General features: G+C 35.3%; 2 protein-coding genes across 2 annotated transcripts; both read left to right on the plus strand.

Annotated features, from left to right (window-relative positions):
* Positions 1-8,953: 8,953 nt before the first annotated feature.
* On the plus strand, positions 8,954-9,379 carry LOC131927461 (uncharacterized). The gene has a single exon (XM_059283148.1). The coding sequence runs from the start codon at positions 8,954-8,956 to the stop codon at positions 9,377-9,379; it is 426 nt and encodes a 141-aa protein (XP_059139131.1).
* Positions 9,380-10,950: 1,571 nt separating this feature from the next.
* On the plus strand, positions 10,951-12,261 carry LOC131927463 (uncharacterized protein F54H12.2-like). The gene has a single exon (XM_059283149.1). The coding sequence runs from the start codon at positions 10,951-10,953 to the stop codon at positions 12,259-12,261; it is 1,311 nt and encodes a 436-aa protein (XP_059139132.1).
* Positions 12,262-24,889: the final 12,628 nt, after the last annotated feature.

A 24,889-nucleotide genomic window follows, 5' to 3' on the forward strand; every position in this document is an offset into this window, starting at 1 on the left:
GATTTAATAAGAGGATCTGCATATATATTTAATTCTCTTCATGGAGACCATAGAAAGCACCACGCAGCTTAGCCACCACCCTCATCCCCACCTGTCAGGTGAGCTGTGGTTCACCCCGATGATTACAATCGTAGAGCTGGGTTAGTGAAGCTATTAGGGGCAGATAATTTAGTATTAAACGATTTGAAACGAAGGGGTGGTAACAATTTCTGATTGATCTTTTCTTTGTCTGTAAACAGCTGCTTTCACTGGGCGGGAGGGGGGGGGGAGGGCGGTAGGGGGTAGTGTTGAATTTACAAATTTTGAATTGCTAATAACCAGAAAATAAAACAACTAGATGGCGGCGTATACTACGTCGCGGGTCAGCTTGTTAATATAATTTTTGCAAAAACTGATCCCACTTGTTTAATTAGAAGGGGGGGGGGGACCAAATGCAATTTTCACAGAACAATGTAGCGATCATAACGAAATACACCACCCACCAAAGTGGATGGGCCTGACACCACATTGAAAAAAATTGCAAATCAATAAATCCTTTGATGATGGAGCGTGGCGGCTAACTAAAATATCAATGCTAAATTTCTTATCGAACATGTCATCATGTAACAGCCTCCCAGCGTAGAGGTGTGTGTGGGGGGGGGGGGGGGCGGGGGAGGGGTTTGGAGGGTGACACCAGTAAAACAATAATTGTAAATTAGATGGTGTAAGTGTGCTTCAGTAATTTTAGATAACATAACATCTTAAATTAATTTTTTTTCGGAGTGGGGTACATCCCACCTTTTAAAAAGCCACTCGCATTTTTATTGCAATATTATGATCTTTAATGTGGATTTGGTGTATATATGGTGTATATATATAAATAAATATATATATATATATATATATATATATATGTATATATATATATATATATATATATATATATATATATATATATATATATAGCAATGTATGTATGTGCGTGTGTGTGTCTCTTTTTCTTTTACATATTAGTACACCTTTCATCTAATCGCCATGAAACTTTGGGAAGTTGTTCAGATTACTCTTGGGGATGTATCTGAGAAAAGAAAATGTTAAATTCGCATGTGTGGCACCCCGGCTGGGCGCTATTCTATTGTTATATATATATATATATATATATATATATATATATATATATATATATATATATATATATATATATATATATATATATATATATATATATATATATATATATATATACTGTATATAAAAAATAAAAGTCGGATGCGGTTCGACACCGTTCATCCGAGTGCCATGAAACTTGTGGAGTGTGGGTGAGAATACTCACGAGAAGATTTCTGCGAAATAAAAAAAAAAAATTACTATTTGCGGCGCCAGGGAGAGTGCATTTTATGTCAATTCACGTTTTGGCCACAAGAGTTCCATATCGGCTATGTTAGCACTTGGCATCCTTTAATCGGGCGTGCTGCAAAGCGGGTAAGGAGTACTAGTATATTCAGATCCAAAACAGCAACAAACGCAACCGCCGGAGCCTCGTCGATTGCGCGACCCAAAGCGCCCTGGGCTCACATGCGAGCAATATGGAGCCTACTTTCGTTTTATAAAAAAGGCTATACACTAAAGACATTATGGGAAACAACAATCGTTGACGTAATCAAATCATTCACTCCGGCTTTTTGGCAGGGGGCGATTTGGCGCCCCGGGCTTAGTCTTGAGCACCATGGCACGATAGGCTATAGATACAATGGGTTGCTACAATTGCTCACTAAATGAATCAGGCGCGTCTTTCGACGTCTCTGCAGGTTGCGATTTGGCGACCAGGGCTATCTTGCGAGTACTAAGCGCCTACCTTATTTTAAGGAGCATTCTACAATACGACATTCGATGATTAAACCAAGCGGTAGTGTAATCAGGTTCACAAGAGCGCTACTTTCCGTCCTCGACACTTAGGTTGTGAGTGATTAACGGTGATATTACGGTGAATGATTAACTTACACTAAGTTATACTCAAGGCTTTCATATAGGCCATGGTGGTGGGCGGTAGTGTAGGTAACCAGTGCCGCGTTAAATATGACCCAAACAGTTTTGTTTACATTTAAGTAACTCAGTTTTATAAAAAAATGGAAGTACATTGGGAGTAAATAAATATTCTAATAAAATAGCGAGTGTTTATTGTTTATATTTATTATTATATCGTTCATTACCGAGTGTTGCAGACTTTAACTTTTATGAGTTCTAAAAATGAAATAATATAATTATTAATATTTGTGCATGAGTTGAAGAGCCGCATCTTGACATCAAAAGAGCCGCATGCGGCTCGCGAGCCGCAGTTTGCCGAACCATGGCCTAGGACAGGGGTCGGCAACCTGCGGCTCGCGAGCCGCATGCGGCTCTTTTGATGTCAAGGTGCGGCTCTCGATTTCCATGCACAAATATTAATAGGTTATATTATTTCATTTTCAAAACTCATAAAAATATTAAACTGTAAAGAAAAACAACTTTAAACGGGATTTTTATTTTATTCAAAATGCATCACTCTACCGAGGTATTTTAGTAATTAGCTTTCTACGGTGGAGCCAGGTACTGGACTGTGGGGAACAAGTAGTGTGGAAGATAAGCACCGTGAGAACCGAAGGAGAGAAGCGACCGATTCGGTTATCAAACCTATATCTAAGCCATTAGTCAGAGTTGAGGGCTGCTTGGCTATGGGAGACACCTCTTGAGCCAGTGGTGACCATAAAGAAAGAAAAAACAAAGTTATTGGCTTCCAAGGTGGATTGGGATTGTCCTAGAGTTATTTTATTTGATATCTAATTTAATCATAGCAGAACTATCTAAAACACTTTTTGTGCGAAACATGTTTTTCTATGAATCAATATTAGTTCATATTTAACGGTATTTATTTCAAATAAACAATTAAATTTATTTACCTAATTTTAATCAAATACCAGAATATTAGAAAAATAATGATAGTGGCTCTTTGAAAAATGGGAAATTTTGTAACTTGTAACTTTTGGCTCTTTCGTCTCAAAAGATTGCCGACCCCTGGCCAAGGACTTAGAGTATGTACTACCTTACATTATTTTCTTTTTAAGTAAATTAAAACAACAGAGCTACACGGAGAGTACGACTCCATTGTAAAGCGAACGTACATTGTTTAAACTGAACTTTTTCATCATGTCTACAATTCAATTCTTTAATTTAGCTAGCTGTTTGCAATTAAAATTTGAACCTGATAATAATCTATAATTACAAAACAAAAGTTAATCAATCATTTTTAAAAGAAATAAAAATAATTCTGTTTTAATTTACACTGTAAATAATGATTTGTAGCTTTTAAAATTATTTATGAATTTCTTTGTACATTTAGCCATTTTTGGGAGCAAATTTATAGGTTATCCTTCTTGGTAATTTAAATTCATAAATGGAAATTACAATAGGCGAATTAATTAAATACATTTTCTTGATTAGAATATAATTCATCTGAAATTTTAATGAGCAAGATATACGACTACATTTTCCATATACAAATGTATCTATGAATATAAAGGCTAAAGTGGGAAAATGTTTCTTAGTTTGTATTTGATAGTCAAATATGTGGCTATGTGTTTAAAGCAAACTGACATCTTTCATGAATAAAATAACATTGCTAAATTGATGCTGTTTTTAGAGGCGTTCGAATACAGGCACTTCCTTGTCTTCTCTACAGTACCGTTATAGCTCTTTGTAGAGAACATTTATTGCAGAAAATAAACATATTGCTGAATAACTAATAATATTTTATTGCTTATCTCTTATATTAGCTTTTCAAAGTAATTTAACATAGCCCTTACCTGATAAAAAGAGTTAAACCTGAGCCGAGATTCTATCAACAAAACTGCCAATATTTAAAAAAAAACAAGTTCGCTATGAAGGTATGTAATCTTTACAGTGATTAATTTAACGCCGGTACTGTGGTATCGGTCTAGTAGATAGAATCGACATCCGACATGTTAGATTCGTTGCTTATCAGGTGTTTATTAGATTCGATGATTTGTGGGATTCAATATATTCAATTACTATATAGCCTAAATACTTATTGTATTTATTACACATTTAGAGTACGGTATTTATTTATAATACCGTATTTTTAACTACCGCATTTTTCCTCATTTAAAGTACCGTATTCATAGTGCAGTATAGGGTAACTGTGTATACGTACATTAGGATTTTAGGCACAGAAAAAAGTGCCGTAAAATATAAAAACATGCCGATGCCGGGGTCAGATTAAGGGTCCCGTTCAAACTTAATCCCCCGACTGGCCAATCAACAACTGTAGGTTGATTCATCTGTAACAGAGACCTTCGGGTTTCTAACAATCAAATTAGGAAATGTTCGAATGTTTTTTATTCAGATAAATGATTATTCTTTCAGCTTTTGCTTGACCGTAAGTAAGTTCCCTTTTCAAACCTGACGGTCTATAGGGCAAGTAAAGTAGAGTTTACTTGTTTCTGTGACCTCGGCATATGAAGAGATGGTGTGGTCAGCACAATGCCCAGCCGCCTTTACTTTCTCTAACGTGAGTTAGGTACCCATCAGAGTTTAGTGGACTCAGGGACGGTCTACTGACTTGAACCAGGTTTGGAACTCGAGACTTACGGGTTAGCAGTCTCTACCGCTAGACCACTCCGTCCCCTTTGCTTGACCATAACTTTCATTGACATCAACAGTAGCCACTCATAGACTACAAAGTTTTGGAGTCATCCATAAAATACGTCACACTTCTAGGCACTGTTTCTTTGTGTCACCCCCAGTGTTTCTTCTAGACTTTTTTCTCGGGGGGGGGGGGGGGGGCGGTAGACTTTCTACGGGGGGGGGGGGGGGGGCGGACACTGTTAAAAGTATATATTTTCTATTTAAATTATATACATTTCATTGTTCGGGAGGGGGGGGCGGTAGAAGAGTGGTCTGGAAGAAACTCTGGTCACCCCCCCCCCACGCCGAGGAAAAAAGTCTAAAGAAAAATCTTCTTCTACGGGGAAGGGGATTTGTAATTTTGTGTTATGTTGTGTTAAGGGGCAGCGGGGAAGGGGCTGAGATAGAGTGACGTCACACTTTTGTATTTATATATCGGATTTTAGAAAACTGTTTTCGTAAATTGTAATGGAAATTGATCAAAATACTCTATGTTGATCGAGGTCACTGAATATTTTTGAAGGTAATTGATGTTTAAAAAAATATTAAACAGCAATTTTGAGGGAGGGGCTTACATTTATATAAATGTCATAAATCGATCTAGAAATCTAGATTCTATAATTATTAATTATTAGATGTAGAATCTATTCAGATTCTAGACTGAGTCTAGATCTAGATCTATACTTTAAATTTTAGATCTAGAATCTAGACTAGAATCTAGATCTTCCACTTCACAGCTAGATTCTAGATCTAGAGAATCTAGATTCTAGATTAAATTATTATTTAAAATTTAATCTAATAATTTATTGAAACCTTTGATAAAAAGCTAGTATTATATAATTCTAGACTAACATAAGTAGTATATTAGGTCCCTTTTGGAGCGAAGGCGCAGGCGCAGGGTGAGGGGAGCAGGAGCAGGAGCAGGAGCAGGAACAAAGGCTATATAGGAAAATACTCCCTGCCTGGGTGAGCCGCAGGGACAATGACATATAACAAAATACTCACCCTCCAGGCGCAGCCTGCCGCAGCCTGGGACAACGAGATATAGTAAAATACTCCCTGGGTGAGCAGGAGGTACACCGACATATAGTAAAATACTCACCCACCTGGGTGAGGGTGGGTGAGCAGGATGTACAATGAGATATAGTAAAATACTCACCCACCTGGATGAGCAGGTGGGTGAGGGTGGGTGAGCAGGATGTACAATGAGATATAGTAAAATACTCACCCACCCTAGGGTGGGTGAGCAGGAGGGGGAGTAGGTCAGTAGGTCACCACCGGTGACCTTGTGACGTAATCATTGACCTTGTGACGTCATCATTGACCTTGTGACGTAATCATTGACCTAGTTACGTAATTTTAATGCGTTTTTTAATGAGTTTTAATGAGTTTTTAAAATTTTAATTAATTTTTTAATTAGTTACGTAATTTAATTACTTTGTTTACTTTTTAATTATTTTTATTTTGTTTTTTAAATTTTATAGTTGTTTATTTATTTTGTTTATATTGTGTAATATTTATTAACGAGTTACGTAATTTGGTTATTTGTTTACTTTTAATTATTTTTATTGAGTAGTTACGTAATTGGATTTTAATTTTTTAAATTTTTAAATTTTAAATTTTATTTTATTAACTAGTTACGTAATTTGATTATTTGTTTGAAATTCATTTTATTTCTTTGATTTTAATTACTTTGTTTAATTAATTTATTTGATATATTTCTTTTCTTTGTTGTTTAATGTTGTTTATTTGTTTGAATGTATGTATGTTTTTAAATTCTCCCCTACAACGAGCGTGTACTAGAACAGTCTTTGTATACCAACCTTTAACCAGACATGTAACACCTGTTACGTATCGACCCGCCCGCGAAGTTTTCTCACCGCTGCCCGTTTTAATGGGAATGTATTGATCGCAGCCGCTGGCCCATCACACCTAATTAAATTTCTGTTATGCTTCACCGAGTTTCCCCCGCTCGGTTGACAGCTGTGCAACAGCTGTTGTGCGACAGCTGGTGGTGTAATTAGGTTGACCAACCGGACATTACCTTGTTGGTTTTCTAGTACGCGTATGCTACACGTATATACACACACACACACACACAATCACAGAAACTAACTTTCTTACTTTTATATTAAAAGACAAGTATGTGTTATTGTTTTGTTACTTGTCCCTGAAAGTTATGTAACTCGGTATCCTGTATAAGATATATGACTGGAAGCAAAATCAACCATTTAAAACGATGGATCCGAGATGGAAACATCCCTTTACCGCTCTGATCGCTGGGCCAACTGGGAGTGGTAAAACAGTATTTGTCAAAACCTTTTTATCCCAGGTGTCAGAGATGATGGATCCGGCACCCGAGGAAATTTATTACTGTTACGGGGAGTGGCAACCTTTGTTTGATACCATAAAGAACGTTCAGTTTGTGGAAGGTCTTCCTGACTTAGAAAATGGATCAATGGGGGATGGAAAACGTCGACGTTTAGTCGTCATCGATGATTTGATGGCGGAAACAGATGAGCGAATTACAAAATTGTTTACGAAAGGGAGTCACCATCGTAATATTAGTGTCATGTATATTGTCCAAAACCTATTCGGGAAAAATAAAGAACAAAGAACCATCAGTCTCAATTCGCATTACATAGTGTTGTTCAAGAACCCTAGAGACGGTTCACAAATTACAAATTTGGCAAAACAAATGTATCCCGGTCGCGTTTCGTATGTCCAGGAAAGTTTTAAGGACGCAACATCGGCCCCTCATGGTTATTTGTTGATCGACCTTCGACAGGAAACACCGGATAATCTGAGATTACGCAGTAGTATCTTTTCTTACGAGCAGCAAGTCGTTTACGTCCCGAAATAAAAGCAACCATGTCTGAGTCGGTAAAACAACAAGGTGAGATGTTAAGGTTTTTGGCTCGGGCCAAACCACCCGCCGTGAAAGCCGTTGTCGAAAATGCTACCCCACAACTCGTAAAAACGTTATGCGAGTGCTGTCACAATGTATTAAAAGGCAACGTTCCCCTCACGCCCGGTCAGAAGAGACGTTTGCGTCGTCACAAAGTGAACTTGAGACAACTTACCAAAAAGTCATTGACCGTCAAAAGACGAAAGCAAATTTTGCAGACCGGTGGTTTCCTAGGTGCTTTACTCGGACCAGTTCTCGGTGTGCTTAAAGGTGTCTTGGGATTTTAAAGATGGCCAGGAAAATGCTTTTAATGGATCCTCGAATATTAGAGTCTATGCAACAAAAAGCATATGTACCACCCGATACACTCAACGATAGTCTACGCCTTTTGGATATGCAAATGGAACATATCTTAAATAGGGAAGATTTGTCACCACACGACAAAGTGAGACAATATCAAAAGACACTACAGCTCTACACGACGCGACTTAGCGATTATAGAAACAAGTCCCTAGGATTAGTCGATGTGAAACCATCCACCGTGAATACCCCAACGACCGAGGTTGAAAAACCACAAGAAAACATAACCGAACCTAAAAAAGAAACGATAGACATAACAGAATCTGAAACTAAAACGAAATCCGGCTCGCCTGACTCTGATATTCACCCCTCGAAGAAAACGAAGACACACGTAGAAAAAACACCACCATCGAAACGTACCAGAAGTAAGAAAACTAAAACAAGCACTACCAAATGGGACGCGTGGGAAAAAACCAAACACTAAAAAGACATTACTATGATCCTAGTAGACCAGGTGCCTACGGCGGCGTGTTTAAGCACCCTGAAATTGGAACTAAGAAAATTAAAGAATGGTTAAGTCATCAGGATACCTACACGTTACATAAACCTCTTCGGCGACGCTTTCAGAGGCGCCCCACCATCACCGGTGGGATAAATCACCAGTTTCAAGCGGATCTTATAGATATGCGCATGTTACGAAAGTACAATGGTGGTGCTTCTTACCTAGTGACCTGCATCGATGTGTTTAGCAAATTCGCCTGGGCGATTCCGATAAAGAAAAAAACGGGTAAGGCTCTAGCGGAGGCCGTACGTAAAATATTTACTACTAGAAAACCTATAAATTTTCAAACAGACAAAGGTAGTGAATTTGTCAACAAGACATTTTTAAAATTTCTTAAAGATGAGGGCGTTCATTTCTTTACCACTGAGAATGAAGATATTAAGGCGGCTATAGTTGAGAGATTCAATCGAACATTAAAAGAAAAAATGTGGCGGTACTTTACAAAAACAAATCGTCTTCGTTACATTGATGTCGTAGACGACTTGATCACCAACTATAACCACTCGTACCATAGGAGTATTCGTATGGCCCCTGTGAATGTTAATTTGTCTAATCAAGAAAGGGTCTGGAATACTTTATACGAACATGGGGACATTACTTATCGAAAAGTATTTAACGAAGGTGATCGTGTACGGATCAGCCAAAGTCGAAACACGTTTAAAAAGGGTTATACCCCGTCGTGGACGGAAGAACTGTTTACGGTGAGCCGCGTGAACGCGACAACGCCTGTAACATACGTCTTGAAAGATGATTCAGGTGAAGAAGTGAAAGGTTCGTTTTACAAAGAGGAGCTTCAGAAAGTGGGGGACAAAAAAGTGTACCGCGTCGAACAAATTATACAAGAAAGAAAGGGTGTCGGTGGTAAAGAGTATTTAGTCAAGTGGTTCGGTTATAACCCTTCATTCAACAGTTGGATTTCAGCTAGAGACATTTCGAAATATAAAGACTAAGGATGGAGGAAACGGTAAAAAGCCTAAGTCTGGATGACCCCGTGTTGGAAGAAACGCTCAGACCGTTCGGTGGGATCGAGGTGAGACCCAGATCCACCACGTTTTCTATCGGTTCGACCATTTCGAGTTGGTTCGGTAGACTAAGGACACGACCGGAAATCGTTTTCATCTCTCAAATGTTGGTTATATTTGTCGTCATTGCTTTTTCACTATTTAATCTGACGCGTGGAACGGTCGACGACAAAGAGGGAAAACTCTGGGTCGTGTTGTTATCCAGCTGTCTCGGATATATTTTACCTAACCCAACCATTGCAAGGACCAAAATTTTACAATGAGTTTTTATGTGACCCTGCCTAGCAATACATCACCGAATGTTTTTCCAGACAACGAGGCTGGGCATTTTTTCGTTAAATTACCACAGACTATCGATGTGAGTTTACACTACGAAGTTGGTCTGGTCGAGATTCAAATGCCGAACGCGTTTTGTATGCTTAGAGAACATCAAATTTGGCTCCAGTATCATTCCAGTACAGAAGGTGAAGACGTTAACCTTTTCATATATGGAGTACGACAGACCAAAAATAATTACATAGACCCGCTTGTTAACGCTATTAAAAAACTAATAAAAAGAGATATTGATGAACAAAAAGTGGAAGTTATAATTTCAAACTGTAACAAGGGATTTAAGAAAGTTGTCGTAAAAGTAATTGCGGCTGGAATAGAAAGTACCATCCGTGACAGGTTGACAGGCTATTTACATATTCCTGGTAGAGTTAGGGAGAAACATCTCCCTGAAGACGAAGTAAAAACGGTATTCGTCTATTGTGACCTCGTAAAAACGAGACCTGTTGGTGATGTCATGGTCCCTTTGCTTCGAACCGTACCGATCGTTGAGAAGAACCCAAGTTCCGTTTTTCGTATTTACGACAAACCACACTACATCCCCCTGAACCGCTTTTCATTCGACACTGTGGAAATACTTTTATGCGATGACTTGGGACAAACGCTCTCATTCACAAGTGGAACGTCGGTGTTGACACTCCATTTTAGAACACGTAAACATTTCGATCTCGAATAACTCACACCATGGTGAAACACACACTTTTACATCGAAACCCTAAATTGTACGAGGATTTTTACTGTAACCAGTACGGTGATGGTTTACCCGTTTTTATCGGTGGACGAAATCAGAGAGGACACGGTATTGGTAGTTTCTTTAGTGGTCTAGGTCGAATGGTCCTCCCTTGGATAAAGACGGGAGGTAAGGCTTTACTCAGAGAAGGTGTTAGTACCGGGTTGCAAGTTGCAAACGACGCATTAGCGGGAAGAGACGTTGGAGAATCGTTTAAAGAACACGCCAAGGAAGCCGGACATCGTTTATTGCAAGGCGCCGTTGATCACCTAGGACAAAACCAATCAGGAAGCGGGTTGAGAAGAAAGCGGGGGTTCTCGAGACCACCTGGTGAACCCTTCGAACAACAGATAAAACTAACACGCAGACCAAACCACAAACATTCGAAGACGTGTGTTAAGAAGAAGCATCCCAAGTATTCAGATATATTTGCTTAACCATGGCTCTTATTCACCCGAGTTCCTGTGAGTGCTTACATTCTGGATTGGATTTATTTAGTACACCCCCGACACAAACTGCCGTCGAGGAGGGTCAATTTGTTGAAATACATCCCCTGGCGTCCTTGGCACAAGGTGCACCTATAGAATTTGCCATTTCTGGCAACAGTGAAGACTATCTCGATTTGTTTAATACTTATTTACACGTGCGCGCTAAAGTAACCTTAGCGAATGGTGATTCAATACCAGCGGATGTTGATGTCGCACCCGTCAATTATTTTTTGCACAGTTTATTTTCACAAGTGGATATTTCTCTAAACGATACGCTAATTACTGCTAGTGAGAACACCTATCCGTATCGCGCCTATCTGGAAGCTACGTTAAATCACGGGGAAGAGGCCAAGAATGGGTCTCTATCGGCCGCTCTTTATGCGAGGGACTTAGCCTGTTATTTCGAGGAATTCAAAGATGACAATAATGAAGGGTATAGGATTCGCCGCACCACCGCTGCTGAAAGTCATGAGATCGATATGATGGGACGTATACACTCTGACATTTTCGCTCAAGATCGGTATATGCTGAATGGTGTTGACATTAAAATTAAACTTACACCCGCAAAAGACAGTTTCACTCTCTTGACAGCAGAACCAAACAAGGGATATAAAGCGGTTATAACGTACGCAACATTGGTGGTTAGAAAAGCCAGACTTAACCCCGCCATTTCTATCGCACACGAAAAGGCTTTAACGACAACAAATGCAAAATACCCTTTTAAACGCGTTGTAATAAAAACCTTTGCTATACCGAAAGGTATGTTAAGTCACAACCAAGACAATTTGTATATGAGTCAAACACCGACCCGTTTAGTGATCGGTCTAGTCGCCTCTACCGCCTTTAATGGAAGTTACACGAAAAACCCCTTCAATTTTCAACATTTTCACTTGACGTATTTAAATGTAAGCGTTGATGGTCGCTCGTTATCGGGAAAACCACTGGTCATGGACTTTGATAAGAAACAAGCCATTAGAGCGTTTTTCAATAGTAACCTCGCTCTTGGTATGGTTGGAAAAGATGCTGGTAATGGGATAGATTATAAAAACTTTAAGAACGGGTATACCCTGTTTGCTTTTGATTTAAGCCCTAGTCTTTTGGATGGTGAACAATTTGAATTGGCTAAATCCGGACCTGTTTCTATTGAACTTAAATTTTCACAAGTTACAGCTGACCCGATTCAAGTTATTGTGTATGCTGAACTTGATTCGGTGTTAGAAATTTCGAAAACGAGGCAAGTGCTTACAGATTACACCGCCTAACTTGGCCTATAAAAGAAAATGAACACAAGAGAACTACAAAGTATACTGGCCGCGGACTTATTTGTGCAACGCACAACTCTCTTTGCCGTTTTAGCGTGCGATCAGTTACCCGCGCGTCTCGATAGAACGAAGCAAGCGGCATTCATTATCAATCTAGATTCATCCTCGGAGGCAGGGAGTCATTGGGTTGGTCTATTTTTCAACGGACTATCGCAATTTACTTATTTCGATAGTTTTGGCTTACCACCTCGGGAGCGGGCCATTTTGTCTTTTATAAAAAATAATTCAAACAGACCACTCGTTTACAATTCAAGAGTGTTACAAGATATTCTAACCAACAGTTGTGGGCTATATGCAGCCTATTTTGTTTTGAAGAAAGCTCGAGGTGCAAATTTAAAAGTTATATTACAACCCTTTTCGGCGTCAGCGAATCGTCAATATATTAACGATCGTATTATATTACGTTTAACACTTCAAATTATTGGAACTAATTATAAAAGATTATTTCAAGATGTCTAATGAAGATTGGATACTTGTGGCCAGAGGTAACAATAAAGTGACGGAAATACGAACGATGAATCACACCGGATTTAAATTGGCGATTGTCAGCCAATTCATGAACAAAAACACTTTAAATCTTAGAGAGCTTATAGATGGGACCGATCTTAATTTTCCTACAAATTCTGGTGTTAGTATGAGTCGCGTCTGCTTTGAGCGCCTATTAAGTTTACAGGATGAAATTTTAAAAGCCTTTGATGAATTGGAAAAACGTTAATAAACAAATAAAATATAAGAAGACTTTTGTTCTAATTTAGTGTGATTGTGTGTGTGTGTGTGTGTGTATATACGTGTAGCATACGCGTACTAGAAAACCAACAAGGTAATGTCCGGTTGGTCAACCTAATTACACCACCAGCTGTCGCACAACAGCTGTTGCACAGCTGTCAACCGAGCGGGGGAAACTCGGTGAAGCATAACAGAAATTTAATTAGGTGTGATGGGCCAGCGGCTGCGATCAATACATTCCCATTAAAACGGGCAGCGGTGAGAAAACTTCGCGGGCGGGTCGATACGTAACAGGTGTTACATGTCTGGTTAAAGGTTGGTATACAAAGACTGTTCTAGTACACGCTCGTTGTAGGGGAGAATTTAAAAACATACATACATTCAAACAAATAAACAACATTAAACAACAAAGAAAAGAAATATATCAAATAAATTAATTAAACAAAGTAATTAAAATCAAAGAAATAAAATGAATTTCAAACAAATAATCAAATTACGTAACTAGTTAATAAAATAAAATTTAAAATTTAAAAATTTAAAAAATTAAAATCCAATTACGTAACTACTCAATAAAAATAATTAAAAGTAAACAAATAACCAAATTACGTAACTCGTTAATAAATATTACACAATATAAACAAAATAAATAAACAACTATAAAATTTAAAAAACAAAATAAAAATAATTAAAAAGTAAACAAAGTAATTAAATTACGTAACTAATTAAAAAATTAATTAAAATTTTAAAAACTCATTAAAACTCATTAAAAAACGCATTAAAATTACGTAACTAGGTCAATGATTACGTCACAAGGTCAATGATGACGTCACAAGGTCAATGATTACGTCACAAGGTCACCGGTGGTGACCTACTGACCTACTCCCCCTCCTGCTCACCCACCCTAGGGTGGGTGAGTATTTTACTATATCTCATTGTACATCCTGCTCACCCACCCTCACCCACCTGCTCACCCAGGTGGGTGAGTATTTTACTATATCTCATTGTACATCCTGCTCACCCACCCTCACCCAGGTGGGTGAGTATTTTACTATATGTCGGTGTACCTCCTGCTCACCCAGGGAGTATTTTACTATATCTCGTTGTCCCAGGCTGCGGCAGGCTGCGCCTGGAGGGTGAGTATTTTGTTATATGTCATTGTCCCTGCGGCTCACCCAGGCAGGGAGTATTTTCCTATATAGCCTTTGTTCCTGCTCCTGCTCCTGCTCCTGCTCCCCTCACCCTGCGCCTGCGCCTTCGCTCCAAAAGGGACCTAATATACTACTAACATAAGTTTGCAGATATTGACATTGTAGGCCTAAATAAAAAATAAATATAGTAAATTTTTAAATAGAATCTATAGATTTAGATTTCAATTAGATTCTAGTACTGTGGTAATAATACAGCACAATCCATGTATGTCTATAATAGTATATTAACTGCAGCCTGTTTTATAAAAGAAAGATCTAGATAAATCTTAACTTTAATTAATATCACTTTATGTAGTAGTAGTATGTTAAATTGTATAGTTTAGTCTGGTTTTGTTTTATTGTTAAGATGCTCATGCAATTTTTATTGCTCTTTTGAACAGGTTTTAGATGGTTCTTACAAGTGTCTTGAAGGACTATCACACCACCCACCAGCTTAAAGACATTTTGCAGCTTTTGCCAACTTTGCATGACTTCAACCGAAAAAATTATTGCTTGGAGTATTTAACTTTAACTGTTCTAATCTCATTAAAAAATAAAACCCACATATGTTCAATTTCAGTTGTTTTCTTATAACCTTACCAACTGTTTGCTACAATATCATTAACAAACCTGTGTTCATTGCAAATAGGGGATCTGTGTAAATATTATTTAATTGTCAGATTTGTATATGTAGGATATTGTCTTACTTTGTTATAGTATATGCGCAATCCCCAATAGCTTTAACATTTATAAGAAGACACAATTTCTTGAAGTTGAAGTAATTTTCATCATAATCACTTGATTTGAATTGCTAAAGTGCTTGTCTGAACTGTATATAATTATAAAAGAAAGTTCAATAATTGTATACACCATAATCCACATTCATATCCAAGCAAAGAAAACTTGGCTGCAGATTACCAACAAAATATGAATTCCTTTTGTTTATGTCAGTAGCGTAGCGAGGGGGGGGGGGGGGGGGGGGCGGGGGGGACATGTGTCCCCGGGCGCCGACCTTAGGGGGGGGGCGCCAAATTGAAAGTTTGAGGGGGGGTGCAAATGAAAAGTTCGAGGGGGGGGGGGTGCAAATCGAAAATTTGAGGGGGGGTGCAAATGAAAAGTTCGAGGGGGGGGGTGCAAATAGAAAATTTGCTCCCAAGGGGGCGCCAAATTGAAAGTATGTCCCCGGGCGCCGTGAAGGGTCGCTACGCCTCTGGTTTATGTCAGTAAATAATTAGACATACTATCCACTGCAGAGAAATAACAAAGACAACTGAACAAACTTTGTTAATTGATTTGGTTTCTACATTGTTTTGTCACAGGAACTTGCAACTAACTAGATCTAGATCTAACACTCAGGACTAAAATAAATAATATCGATCTAACCCATTTTCTACTGTTTGGTACTATTTAACTTGAACAAAATTACTACATTTAAGCGCTAAATGTGATCTAGATGTAAATAATCTAGATTTTAGATTAGATGAACTACAAACCGAAACCCATTCACAAAGTTGTTCTGATCGGACAACGACGTCGTTAAATCTACATCTAGATCTTGTCTAGAGTCTAGACTGGTGTTAGAACCTAGATCTAGATTCTATTTTGTGGCAGCTAAATGTTTTAATAGTTGAATATAAACAAAATAATCTAGAAGCTAGTTGAATTATAAAATCCATTTTAAAAAACTCACAAAATAAGTTCCGAGCGGACAACGGCGTTAGATCTAGATCTAGATTCTATACTAGATTATAGATCTAGATCTATAATTTAATTGTGGCAATACATTTTTTTTGCTTATAACTTCTATGCCTGGAAGAAATAACTATGAGTTTTAAATTGGGGACTAATGAATCAATACTGAGTCGTTTGTGTACTCAAAAAAGCAGCATAGAACTGATCCATTCACTTTAAGTCTTAATCGGCAGTGCAGGGAATCTGATAGTAAATATCCCGATCACGTGACCGGAAGCCACTCAAATAAAGGTCCATTAAGTTATACGATCGACCATACACTTTTATTAAGTTATATGATAGGCCAGGGGTCGGCAACCTGCGGCTCGCGAGCCGCATGCGGCTCTTTTGATGTCAGGATGCGGCTCGCCAGTTCCATAATAATGATATTATTTTATTTTCATAACTCATAAACATATTATACTGGAAAACAACTTTAAACAAAATAAAAACACTAAGAATAGGTGAAGTAGAGTGTATACAAAAAGCTGACAGCTGCATCAACACAAGACCCAGCCCCACAACTGTGATGTGGCCAGCCCCGTGGCAGTGGTTCCATGCTTTCAACTACAGAAGTGCACTTTTTTCTAAATATTTTCAATAGTTTCAATATTTTTAATTTTTATCAGAAGGATTTTTGTATGTTTTACCGTGCATTTATTTGACTTGAGTGGTATATTCTTATAGTTATTAGATTCTAAATTGGGTAGGAATAGTTTTATAATTGGAATTTATTATCCTACAAGAACTAGTTGAAATACTTTTTTATGTTTTGTGCAAAAAATGTGTATGTTTTTATATGAATCAATATTTTTTCATACTTAAACCCATAAACAAATAATTATTTAGCTAATTCTAATCAAATACCTTAATATGGAAGAACAAATATTAATGGCTCTTTAAAAACTTGGAAATTTTGTAAATTGAAACTTTAGGCTCTTACACCTGAAAAGGTTCCCGACCCCTGGCATAGACCAAGAGTGTGTACTATTTTCAATTACATTCTTTTATAAATACATCAAAACAACAGAGCTACACGGAGTATAGTGTCAAAGATCTGCAAGAAACGCAAATTGATAACTCTGAACTTTCTTATTATATCAACAAGTCAATTCTTTAAATTAGCTAGCTGTTTGCAAATTAAAACTTGAGCCTGATAATAATTTAAAATTACAAAACAAAGGCTTAGCGATCCTTTTTATAACATTATAAAATATATTCTAGTTTTGATTTACACTGTCAACAATGTTTTGTATTTATCAAAATTATTTATGAATTTCTTTGTACATTTAGCCATTTTTTGGGAGCAAACTCGTAGGTTATTCTTCTTGGTTAATTTAAATGTATAAGTGGAAATCAGCGTAAGCGAATTAATTCAATAAAAGTTCTCGTTTCGGATTTAATTGAACTAATTCACATGAAATTTAAATGAGCAATATAAAAGCCTACATTTTACATATACAAACATATTTATGATTATAAGGGCTAAAGTATCTATAATACTTTATTTACGACACTTTATTATATTATATATAGCGCCATATTTAAATTACTGTATTTATAGTACTGTATTAGGAAACATTTTTAAAGGTAAAAATATGCCAATACCAGTGTCGGTTTGGTGATGGGGGAGGTGTAAAACTTCGATATCTGTGAAAATCTCGATTATTTTTTTTTTGCACGATCACAATACTTCCTTTATGCTTCGTATACGAGAATGTAAACTTATTTGTTTTTGTTTTGTTTTTTAGTTTTCTCTTTTTCAAAATCAGACATGTAATTTACAGAGTCAGTTTGCCTAGTATGTTCGCTTTAGTATTACAGTTTTCATCATCGGTTTGTGAGGACTGATAAAGATTTACAATAGTAATATTTCTTTCTTACTTTTAGCTTAATTTTCTTCTTTTAAGATAGTTTACTTATACATAGATCCATTTCAAAACGTCTAAATATAAAAAAAAAACAAACATGAAAATGCAAATGTGTAATTAATTGATGATTCAAGGTTTTTTTTTTCCATCGGCGTTGTGGGCTGAGAGGTGTGTGTGTGTGTGTGGGGGGGGGATGGGGGATGGAAATAGGGTTTTTTAAATAGAGCTGAAATAAATTTGGAATTACAGAGAATTAAAATGATATACATTTTACGTAGACCTATACGAGAAAGTAAATATAATTTTTTTTTTTTTTTTTCATTTTTGTAGATTTGTATTTTCAGCTTGCCTAGCCAATGTGTGGTGATACTGGCTGATTTTTCTACTTTCATCATTCGACTTTTGAAGACTGTCGCAGATTTACAATTTTAACTATTCTGAAATTTTCATCCTTAATCATTCATTCTGATATTTACATATTATATACAGAAATAAAATCGTAGAAATTTTGGAAGGAGAGTGGGAGTTAATTTCCAGGAAAATGAAATCTTTGCTGGTTCTGAAAGGTAATAGGTATACATTAAATGAGATTTGAATTCAATAATAAAAGTGGTAGGTTATAGTATGTTTTATAAACACCAAAATTTGGCTTCAGACGCTGGTGTGGGTTTCCTGAAGTGGGAAAAGATACTGTTATTTATACAGAATATGTACATGAAAGTATATGAAACACAATATATTATATACATTAAGTAATTATAAGCATTCACATTTTCCATTTAAGCCTATCATCTGCAGACAGTCTTCGTTTTATTTTATTATTTTTTTTTTTTTTTATTGTTTTATTTCTATTATGTCATTACTTAGCTATGATGTAAAATAAATTGTAAGAAGCACTTGTAGAAGTAAGAAAAAACACACAATGTAGGCCGACAAAACAAAAAAATGTATTAATCTAAACAAATATATATATATATATATATATATATATATATATATATATATATATATATATATATATATATATACACTACAACCAAAAACAATAATGGCAACACAATCTGTTTTGTAATTCTTGTAAAAAAAATGTGTACATAATAATTCCTCGGACATTAATTAAGACAAGCGAAATAGGGGAAATCATCACGCTCTTAATATAAATATTATATATCTACATATGTAATTACAAATGTCAAAACAAATCAATTATTACTTAAGAATGTCATAAAGTTGTTTAACAATATTCGTGTTTACAAAAGATTTTGGTCTACAATCAGTATTCATCATCGGTTTGTGAGGACTGATAAAGATTTACAATAGTAATATTTCTTTCTTACTTTTAGCTTAATTTTCTTCTTTTAAGATGGTTTACTTATACATAGATCCATTTCAAAACGTCTAAATATAAAAAAAACAAACATGAAAATGCAAATGTGTAATTAATTGATGATTCAAGGGTTTTTTTTTCCATCGGCGTTGTGGGCTGAGAGGTGTGTGTGTGGGGGGGGGGGGGGGGGGGTTGGGGATGGGGGATGGGAATAGGGTTTTTTAAATAGAGCTGAAATAAATTTGGAATTACAGAGAATTAAAATGATATACATTTTACGTAGACCTATACGAGAAAGTAAATATAATTTTTTTTTTTTTTTTTCATTTTTGTAGATTTGTATTTTCAGCTTGCCTAGCCAATGTGTGGTGATACTGGCTGATTTTTCTACTTTCATCATTCGACTTTTGAAGACTGTCGCAGATTTACAATTTTAACTATTCTGAAATTTTCATCCTTAATCATTCATTCTGATATTTACATATTATATACAGAAATAAAATCGCAGAAATTTTGGAAGGAGAGAGGGAGTTAGTTTCCAGGAACATGAAATCTTTGTTGGTTCTGAAAGGTAATAGTTATACATTAAATGAGATTTGAATTCAATAATAGAAGTGGTAGGTTTTTTTTTAGTTTTAAACACCAAAATTTGGCTTTAGACGCTGGTGTGGGTTTCTTGAAGTGGGAAAAGATACTGTTATTTATACAGAATATGTACATGAAAGTTTATGAAACACAATATATTATATACATTAATTAATTATAAGCATTCACACTTTCCATTTGAGCCTATCATCTGCAGACAGTCTTCGTTTTATTTTATTATTTTTGTTTTGTTTATTGTTTTATTTCTTTTGGTTGTTAAGAGAATTCAACATTTTGAAAATGTATAAATTCAAACAAATTGAACCGTTAATTAAGCTTGTATTTAAAGTACGAGTCATGAAATTAATATACATTATATACATTAATTAATTATAAGCATTCACACTTTCCATTTGAGCCTATCATCTGCAGACAGTCTTCGTTTTATTTTATTATTTTTGTTTTGTTTATTGTTTTATTTCTTTTGGTTGTTAAGAGAATTCAACATTTTGAAAATGTATAAATTCAAACAAATTGAACCGTTAATTAAGCTTGTATTTAAAGTACGAGTCATGAAATTAATAAAATATAACGTATTTTACAGTTTTAGTAGTAAATATGTGATATCAAGGTAAATTAAAAGGTATATAACTCTATCTCCCTAACGGCTGTAGTAATAATTTGGTTACCTCCCCTACTCGTTTTATTTATGTATTCATCCAGATAATAGATAAAAGTAATAATAGTTAAAATTATTACAGAATTTATGACAAAAACCAAAGTAAACTTAGAAGGGAAAGAAGACCCTAGAAATTGTCAGAAATGATCATAATCCGCAATATTATAAATAGGATGGTTTTGAACTAAAGTAATTTAGTTATTTTGGTGCAATTGAAAAAAATGTATATAACTCAGTTTCCCTAAAAGCTACAGTATTTATTTGGTTATTTCCCTTTTCAAAAACCCGCTACTATGCTTTAATAACATTTACCAGGATATCACATGAAATAAATTAGATAAAACTTAATTAAAATATCAGAAACATGTTAATCATAGAAAATAAGTTTGGTATGGAAAGAAGACCCGTTGCAATTTATTGTCAATGATAAGAGACCGTAATTGCTGAAATTATAGTGGTTAGGGTTAAAATTAGTATTGTTAGTTGGGAATAAAATGAGAATAAAGGTAATTAACTGCATCCAACTTAAATACCTTACTATAAACTTGATTACTTCCCCTACAAATGGAGAAAGAATGAAAAACATGTATGGCTCAAGTGGGTTTCCCTGTGTCAGAGAAAATACCGAATATGCATACAAACAAGAGGCAAGAAAATCCAGAGTTAAAAAGAAAATAGAAACTATAAACACTTTCAATGAAAGGTTCTAGACATTCCTTTTCCAGTCTCCCCGACTCAAACCTAAACATTGAAGGAATGAGATTAGTGTAAAAGGGGGCAGAGACTTAGATCATAGCTATGTTACCCAGTCTTTTGATAACTACTGCTCTGAATATGGCATCTATGTCCATGTCGCTGTACGTCTTTGATTCAAATTTACATTTGTTTCTCGTGGTCCATACTGTCTGCCTAAAAATAGCTGTAGCAGTAATTTTGTTGTCATTGTCTGTTTTGTTTTTGGATTTCTTTATATAGTTTAGGGCAATTGCTTTGTTTAATGCGTCTGTGTTTGAGGCATCTAATATTGTTCCTAAGGTTTGTCTTGCTTTTAGTAGTGTTTTGCATTCTAGATAGATATGTTTTTCTGTTTCTTGTATCTGTTGTTTACATATTTGACAGGTTATTTTTGTATTCGTGTTTGCTTTGGTGTTTCTGGAAATGGGTGTAGTGTTGTAGATGAGCCTGTATCCTATTTCTTTTTCTTTCTGTGTGTTGTTTCTGTTGTGTAAGTTTTTAAATGTGTCGCTAATGTCTGCTTTATTAAATTCTTTTGCCCATTTAATTCTATTTTGTAGGGGATGTAGTTGTCGCTCTCCTAAAGTATTATAGATTTTCTTTGCTTTCTCCCCTATTATGTTTTTATTTATCTTAAATAGTATTAAAACCTCTTTATAAAAACTGCCTATATCTACCCCCTCCCCCCCCCCCCCCCATAGTGTGGTGTCATATTGTTTGTCTTTAGAATCGTGTTTATTCTGTGACCTGTGTCATACTGTGCTAAACAGTGATAGTGCGGTTCTATTCTAATTCTATCTAGGTGTTTGATTCTAAAGGCGTTAATGTTTGTGTTGATGTCGTGCAAACCTATACCTCCGTTTAATATATTCTGTATTAGTGTTTGGTGATTAATGTTCCTAATTGTACCTTTGAAAATAAAATCCCTAATGCTTTTGTTTGTTTCCTTGATAAATCTGTTGGGTATTGTGCTGTTTGTTGCGATGTAGATTATTTTGGGAATGACGTATCTATTGACTAGAGCTGCCCTAGTGACTATTGTTGTATTACAATTTTTGTATTTGGCTAGTGTGTGATTGATTTTGTCCGTCAGATTTGTCCATGTGTCTTTGTTTTCTGTCGTCGGGCTGTCTGTATATGCTATGCCATATAACTTTAGTTTGTCTGTCACTATAATAGGCATATTAAAGTTATTTTTCCCGCCCATTTGCCCACTCCCATTATTTTTTTTATTTTTGTGCGTACAGGTGCGTGTGCGTGTGTGTGTGTGTGTGGGGGGGGGGGGTTGGGAGGGTGACACCAGTAAAACAATAATTGTAAATTAGATGGTGTAAGTTTGCTTCAGTAATTTCAGATAACATCACATCTTTTTGTATTTTCTTGGTCTTCTTCGTTTTTAATTCTAGTGTTCTAGATTTATTTCTAATTTTTCTAATTGGTATTGGTAGCCTATGTTATACTATATGTGTGAGGATATTTTACTATTTAGTTATTTCTGTGCATTTTCACTAATATCGTTCAACGTGTAGTAAAGCACATTGAGTTTTGACCGATAACTATTTCATAAAATATTTTTCTTAAACAAGTATAGCATTACAAAAATATAGGCCTATAATTCACGTGTAATGGGTGCCGATGGCTAGTATATATATATATATATATATATATATATATATATATATATATATATATATATATATATATATATATATATATATATTAGGAGTGGGGGTACACCCGACCTGGTGACTCTACAGCCTAGGACTAAGAGAATGTACTATTTTCAATTATTTTCTTTTTAAGTAAATTAAAACAACAGAGCTACACGGAGCGTTGTGTCGCATACTTATTTGACAACTTATTATTTCAGCTGAACTTTCTCATCATCTCTACAATTTAATTCTTTAATTCAGCTAGCTGTTTGAAATTAAAATTTGAGCCTGATAATAATTTAAAATTAAAAAAGCAAACGTTAAACAATCATTTTTATAAGAATTGAAAATAATTTTGTTTTATTTCAACACTGTAAACAATGTTTCGTATCTTTTGCAATTATTTATGAATTTTTTTGTATATTTAGCCATTTTTGGGAGCAAATTTTAGGTTATCCTTCTTGGTTAATTTAAATTTATAAATGGAAATTACTTTAGGCGAATTAATTAAATACATTTTCTTGATTCGGATATAGTTCATCTGAAATTTAAATGAGCAAGATATACGCCTACATTTTCCATATACAAATGTATCTATGAATATAAAGGCTAAAGTGGGAAAAATGTTTCTTAGTTTGTATTTGTTAGTCAAATACGTGTCTATGTTGTTAAATTAAACTTTTACATATTTCATGAATAAAATAACATTGCTAGTTCGATGCTGTTTTTTAGAGACGTTCGAATACATGCACAACCTTGTCTTAACTACAGCTCAGTCTTAATTCCTTGTAGCGAACATTTGATGCAAAAAGTAAAATAGTTGAAGTTTACAAAAATGTTTTCTTAACATTTTTTTTATAAATGTTGTAATTGGAGTAACTGTGACCTAACCTCGGATAAAATGGTAAACCAGAACTGAAATACTTTTATTCACTGTCAGAACTTTGCGTTAGGTATGAGATGTATTTCTTGAATATTTTAAATATATATATATATATATATATATATATATATATATATATATATATATATATATATATATATATATATATAATACTGTATTTATGACACCACTATATTATATATAGTGCCATATTTAAAGTACCGTGTTTATAGTACGGTATTAGGTGACACTTTTAAAAGGTAAAAACATGCCACTACCAGTGTCAATTTGGTGGAGAGGGGGGTGGTAAGAAACAAACCGAAACCTTGCTCAAGTTTTACCCTCCACTGATCTGTTTTGTGGTTTTCTACAAACAGTCAATATTATATATACATTTCATCAACCTAGCTGTATGGGTAATCAAGTTAGCGTGTTTACACACACACACACACACACACACATACACACACACACAGACGTAAGGACAAATTTGCAAAACTATGTTTCTCCGACTCATGGAGGTGTAAAACGTCGATATATGTGAAAATCTCGATTTTTTTTTTGCACCATTACAATACTTCCTCTATGCTTCGTATACGAGAATGTAAATTTATTTGTTTTTTTTGTTTTTGTTTTATCTTTTTTCGGCCTCAGACATGTAATTAACAGATTCAGATTGCCTTGCATGTTCGCTTTAGTATTACAGTTTTCATCACCGGCTTGTGAGGACTGATACTTATTTACAATAGTAATTTTTCTTTCTTACTTTTAGCCTACTTTTATTCATTTAAGATGGTTTGACTTATACTTAGATCCAATTCAAAACGTCTAAATATTAAAAAACAAACAAACGAAAAAACATGAACATGCAAATGTGTAATTAAATGATGATTTAAGGGATTTTTTTTTCAATCGGCGTGGTGGGCTGAGAGGTGGGGGAGGGGATAGGTTTTTTAAGTAGAGCTGAAATGAATTTGGAATTACAGAGAATTAAAATGATACAAATTTTAAGTATACGAGAAAGTAAATATGATGACCCTAGATCAGGGGTCGGCAACCTTTAGAGACAGAAGAGCGAAAAGTTACAATTTGCAAAATTTCCCAGGTTTTAAAGAGCCACTAACATTTTTTTTCAATATTTTATTTTTTGATTAGGATTAGGTAAATACATTTTCGCCAGAATAAGGAAATT

This window comes from Physella acuta, unplaced genomic scaffold (assembly GCF_028476545.2).
Source record: "Physella acuta isolate Inbredline_101_S28 unplaced genomic scaffold, ASM2847654v3 ptg001405l, whole genome shotgun sequence".
In the NCBI taxonomy this organism is placed as follows: domain Eukaryota; kingdom Metazoa; phylum Mollusca; class Gastropoda; family Physidae; genus Physella; species Physella acuta.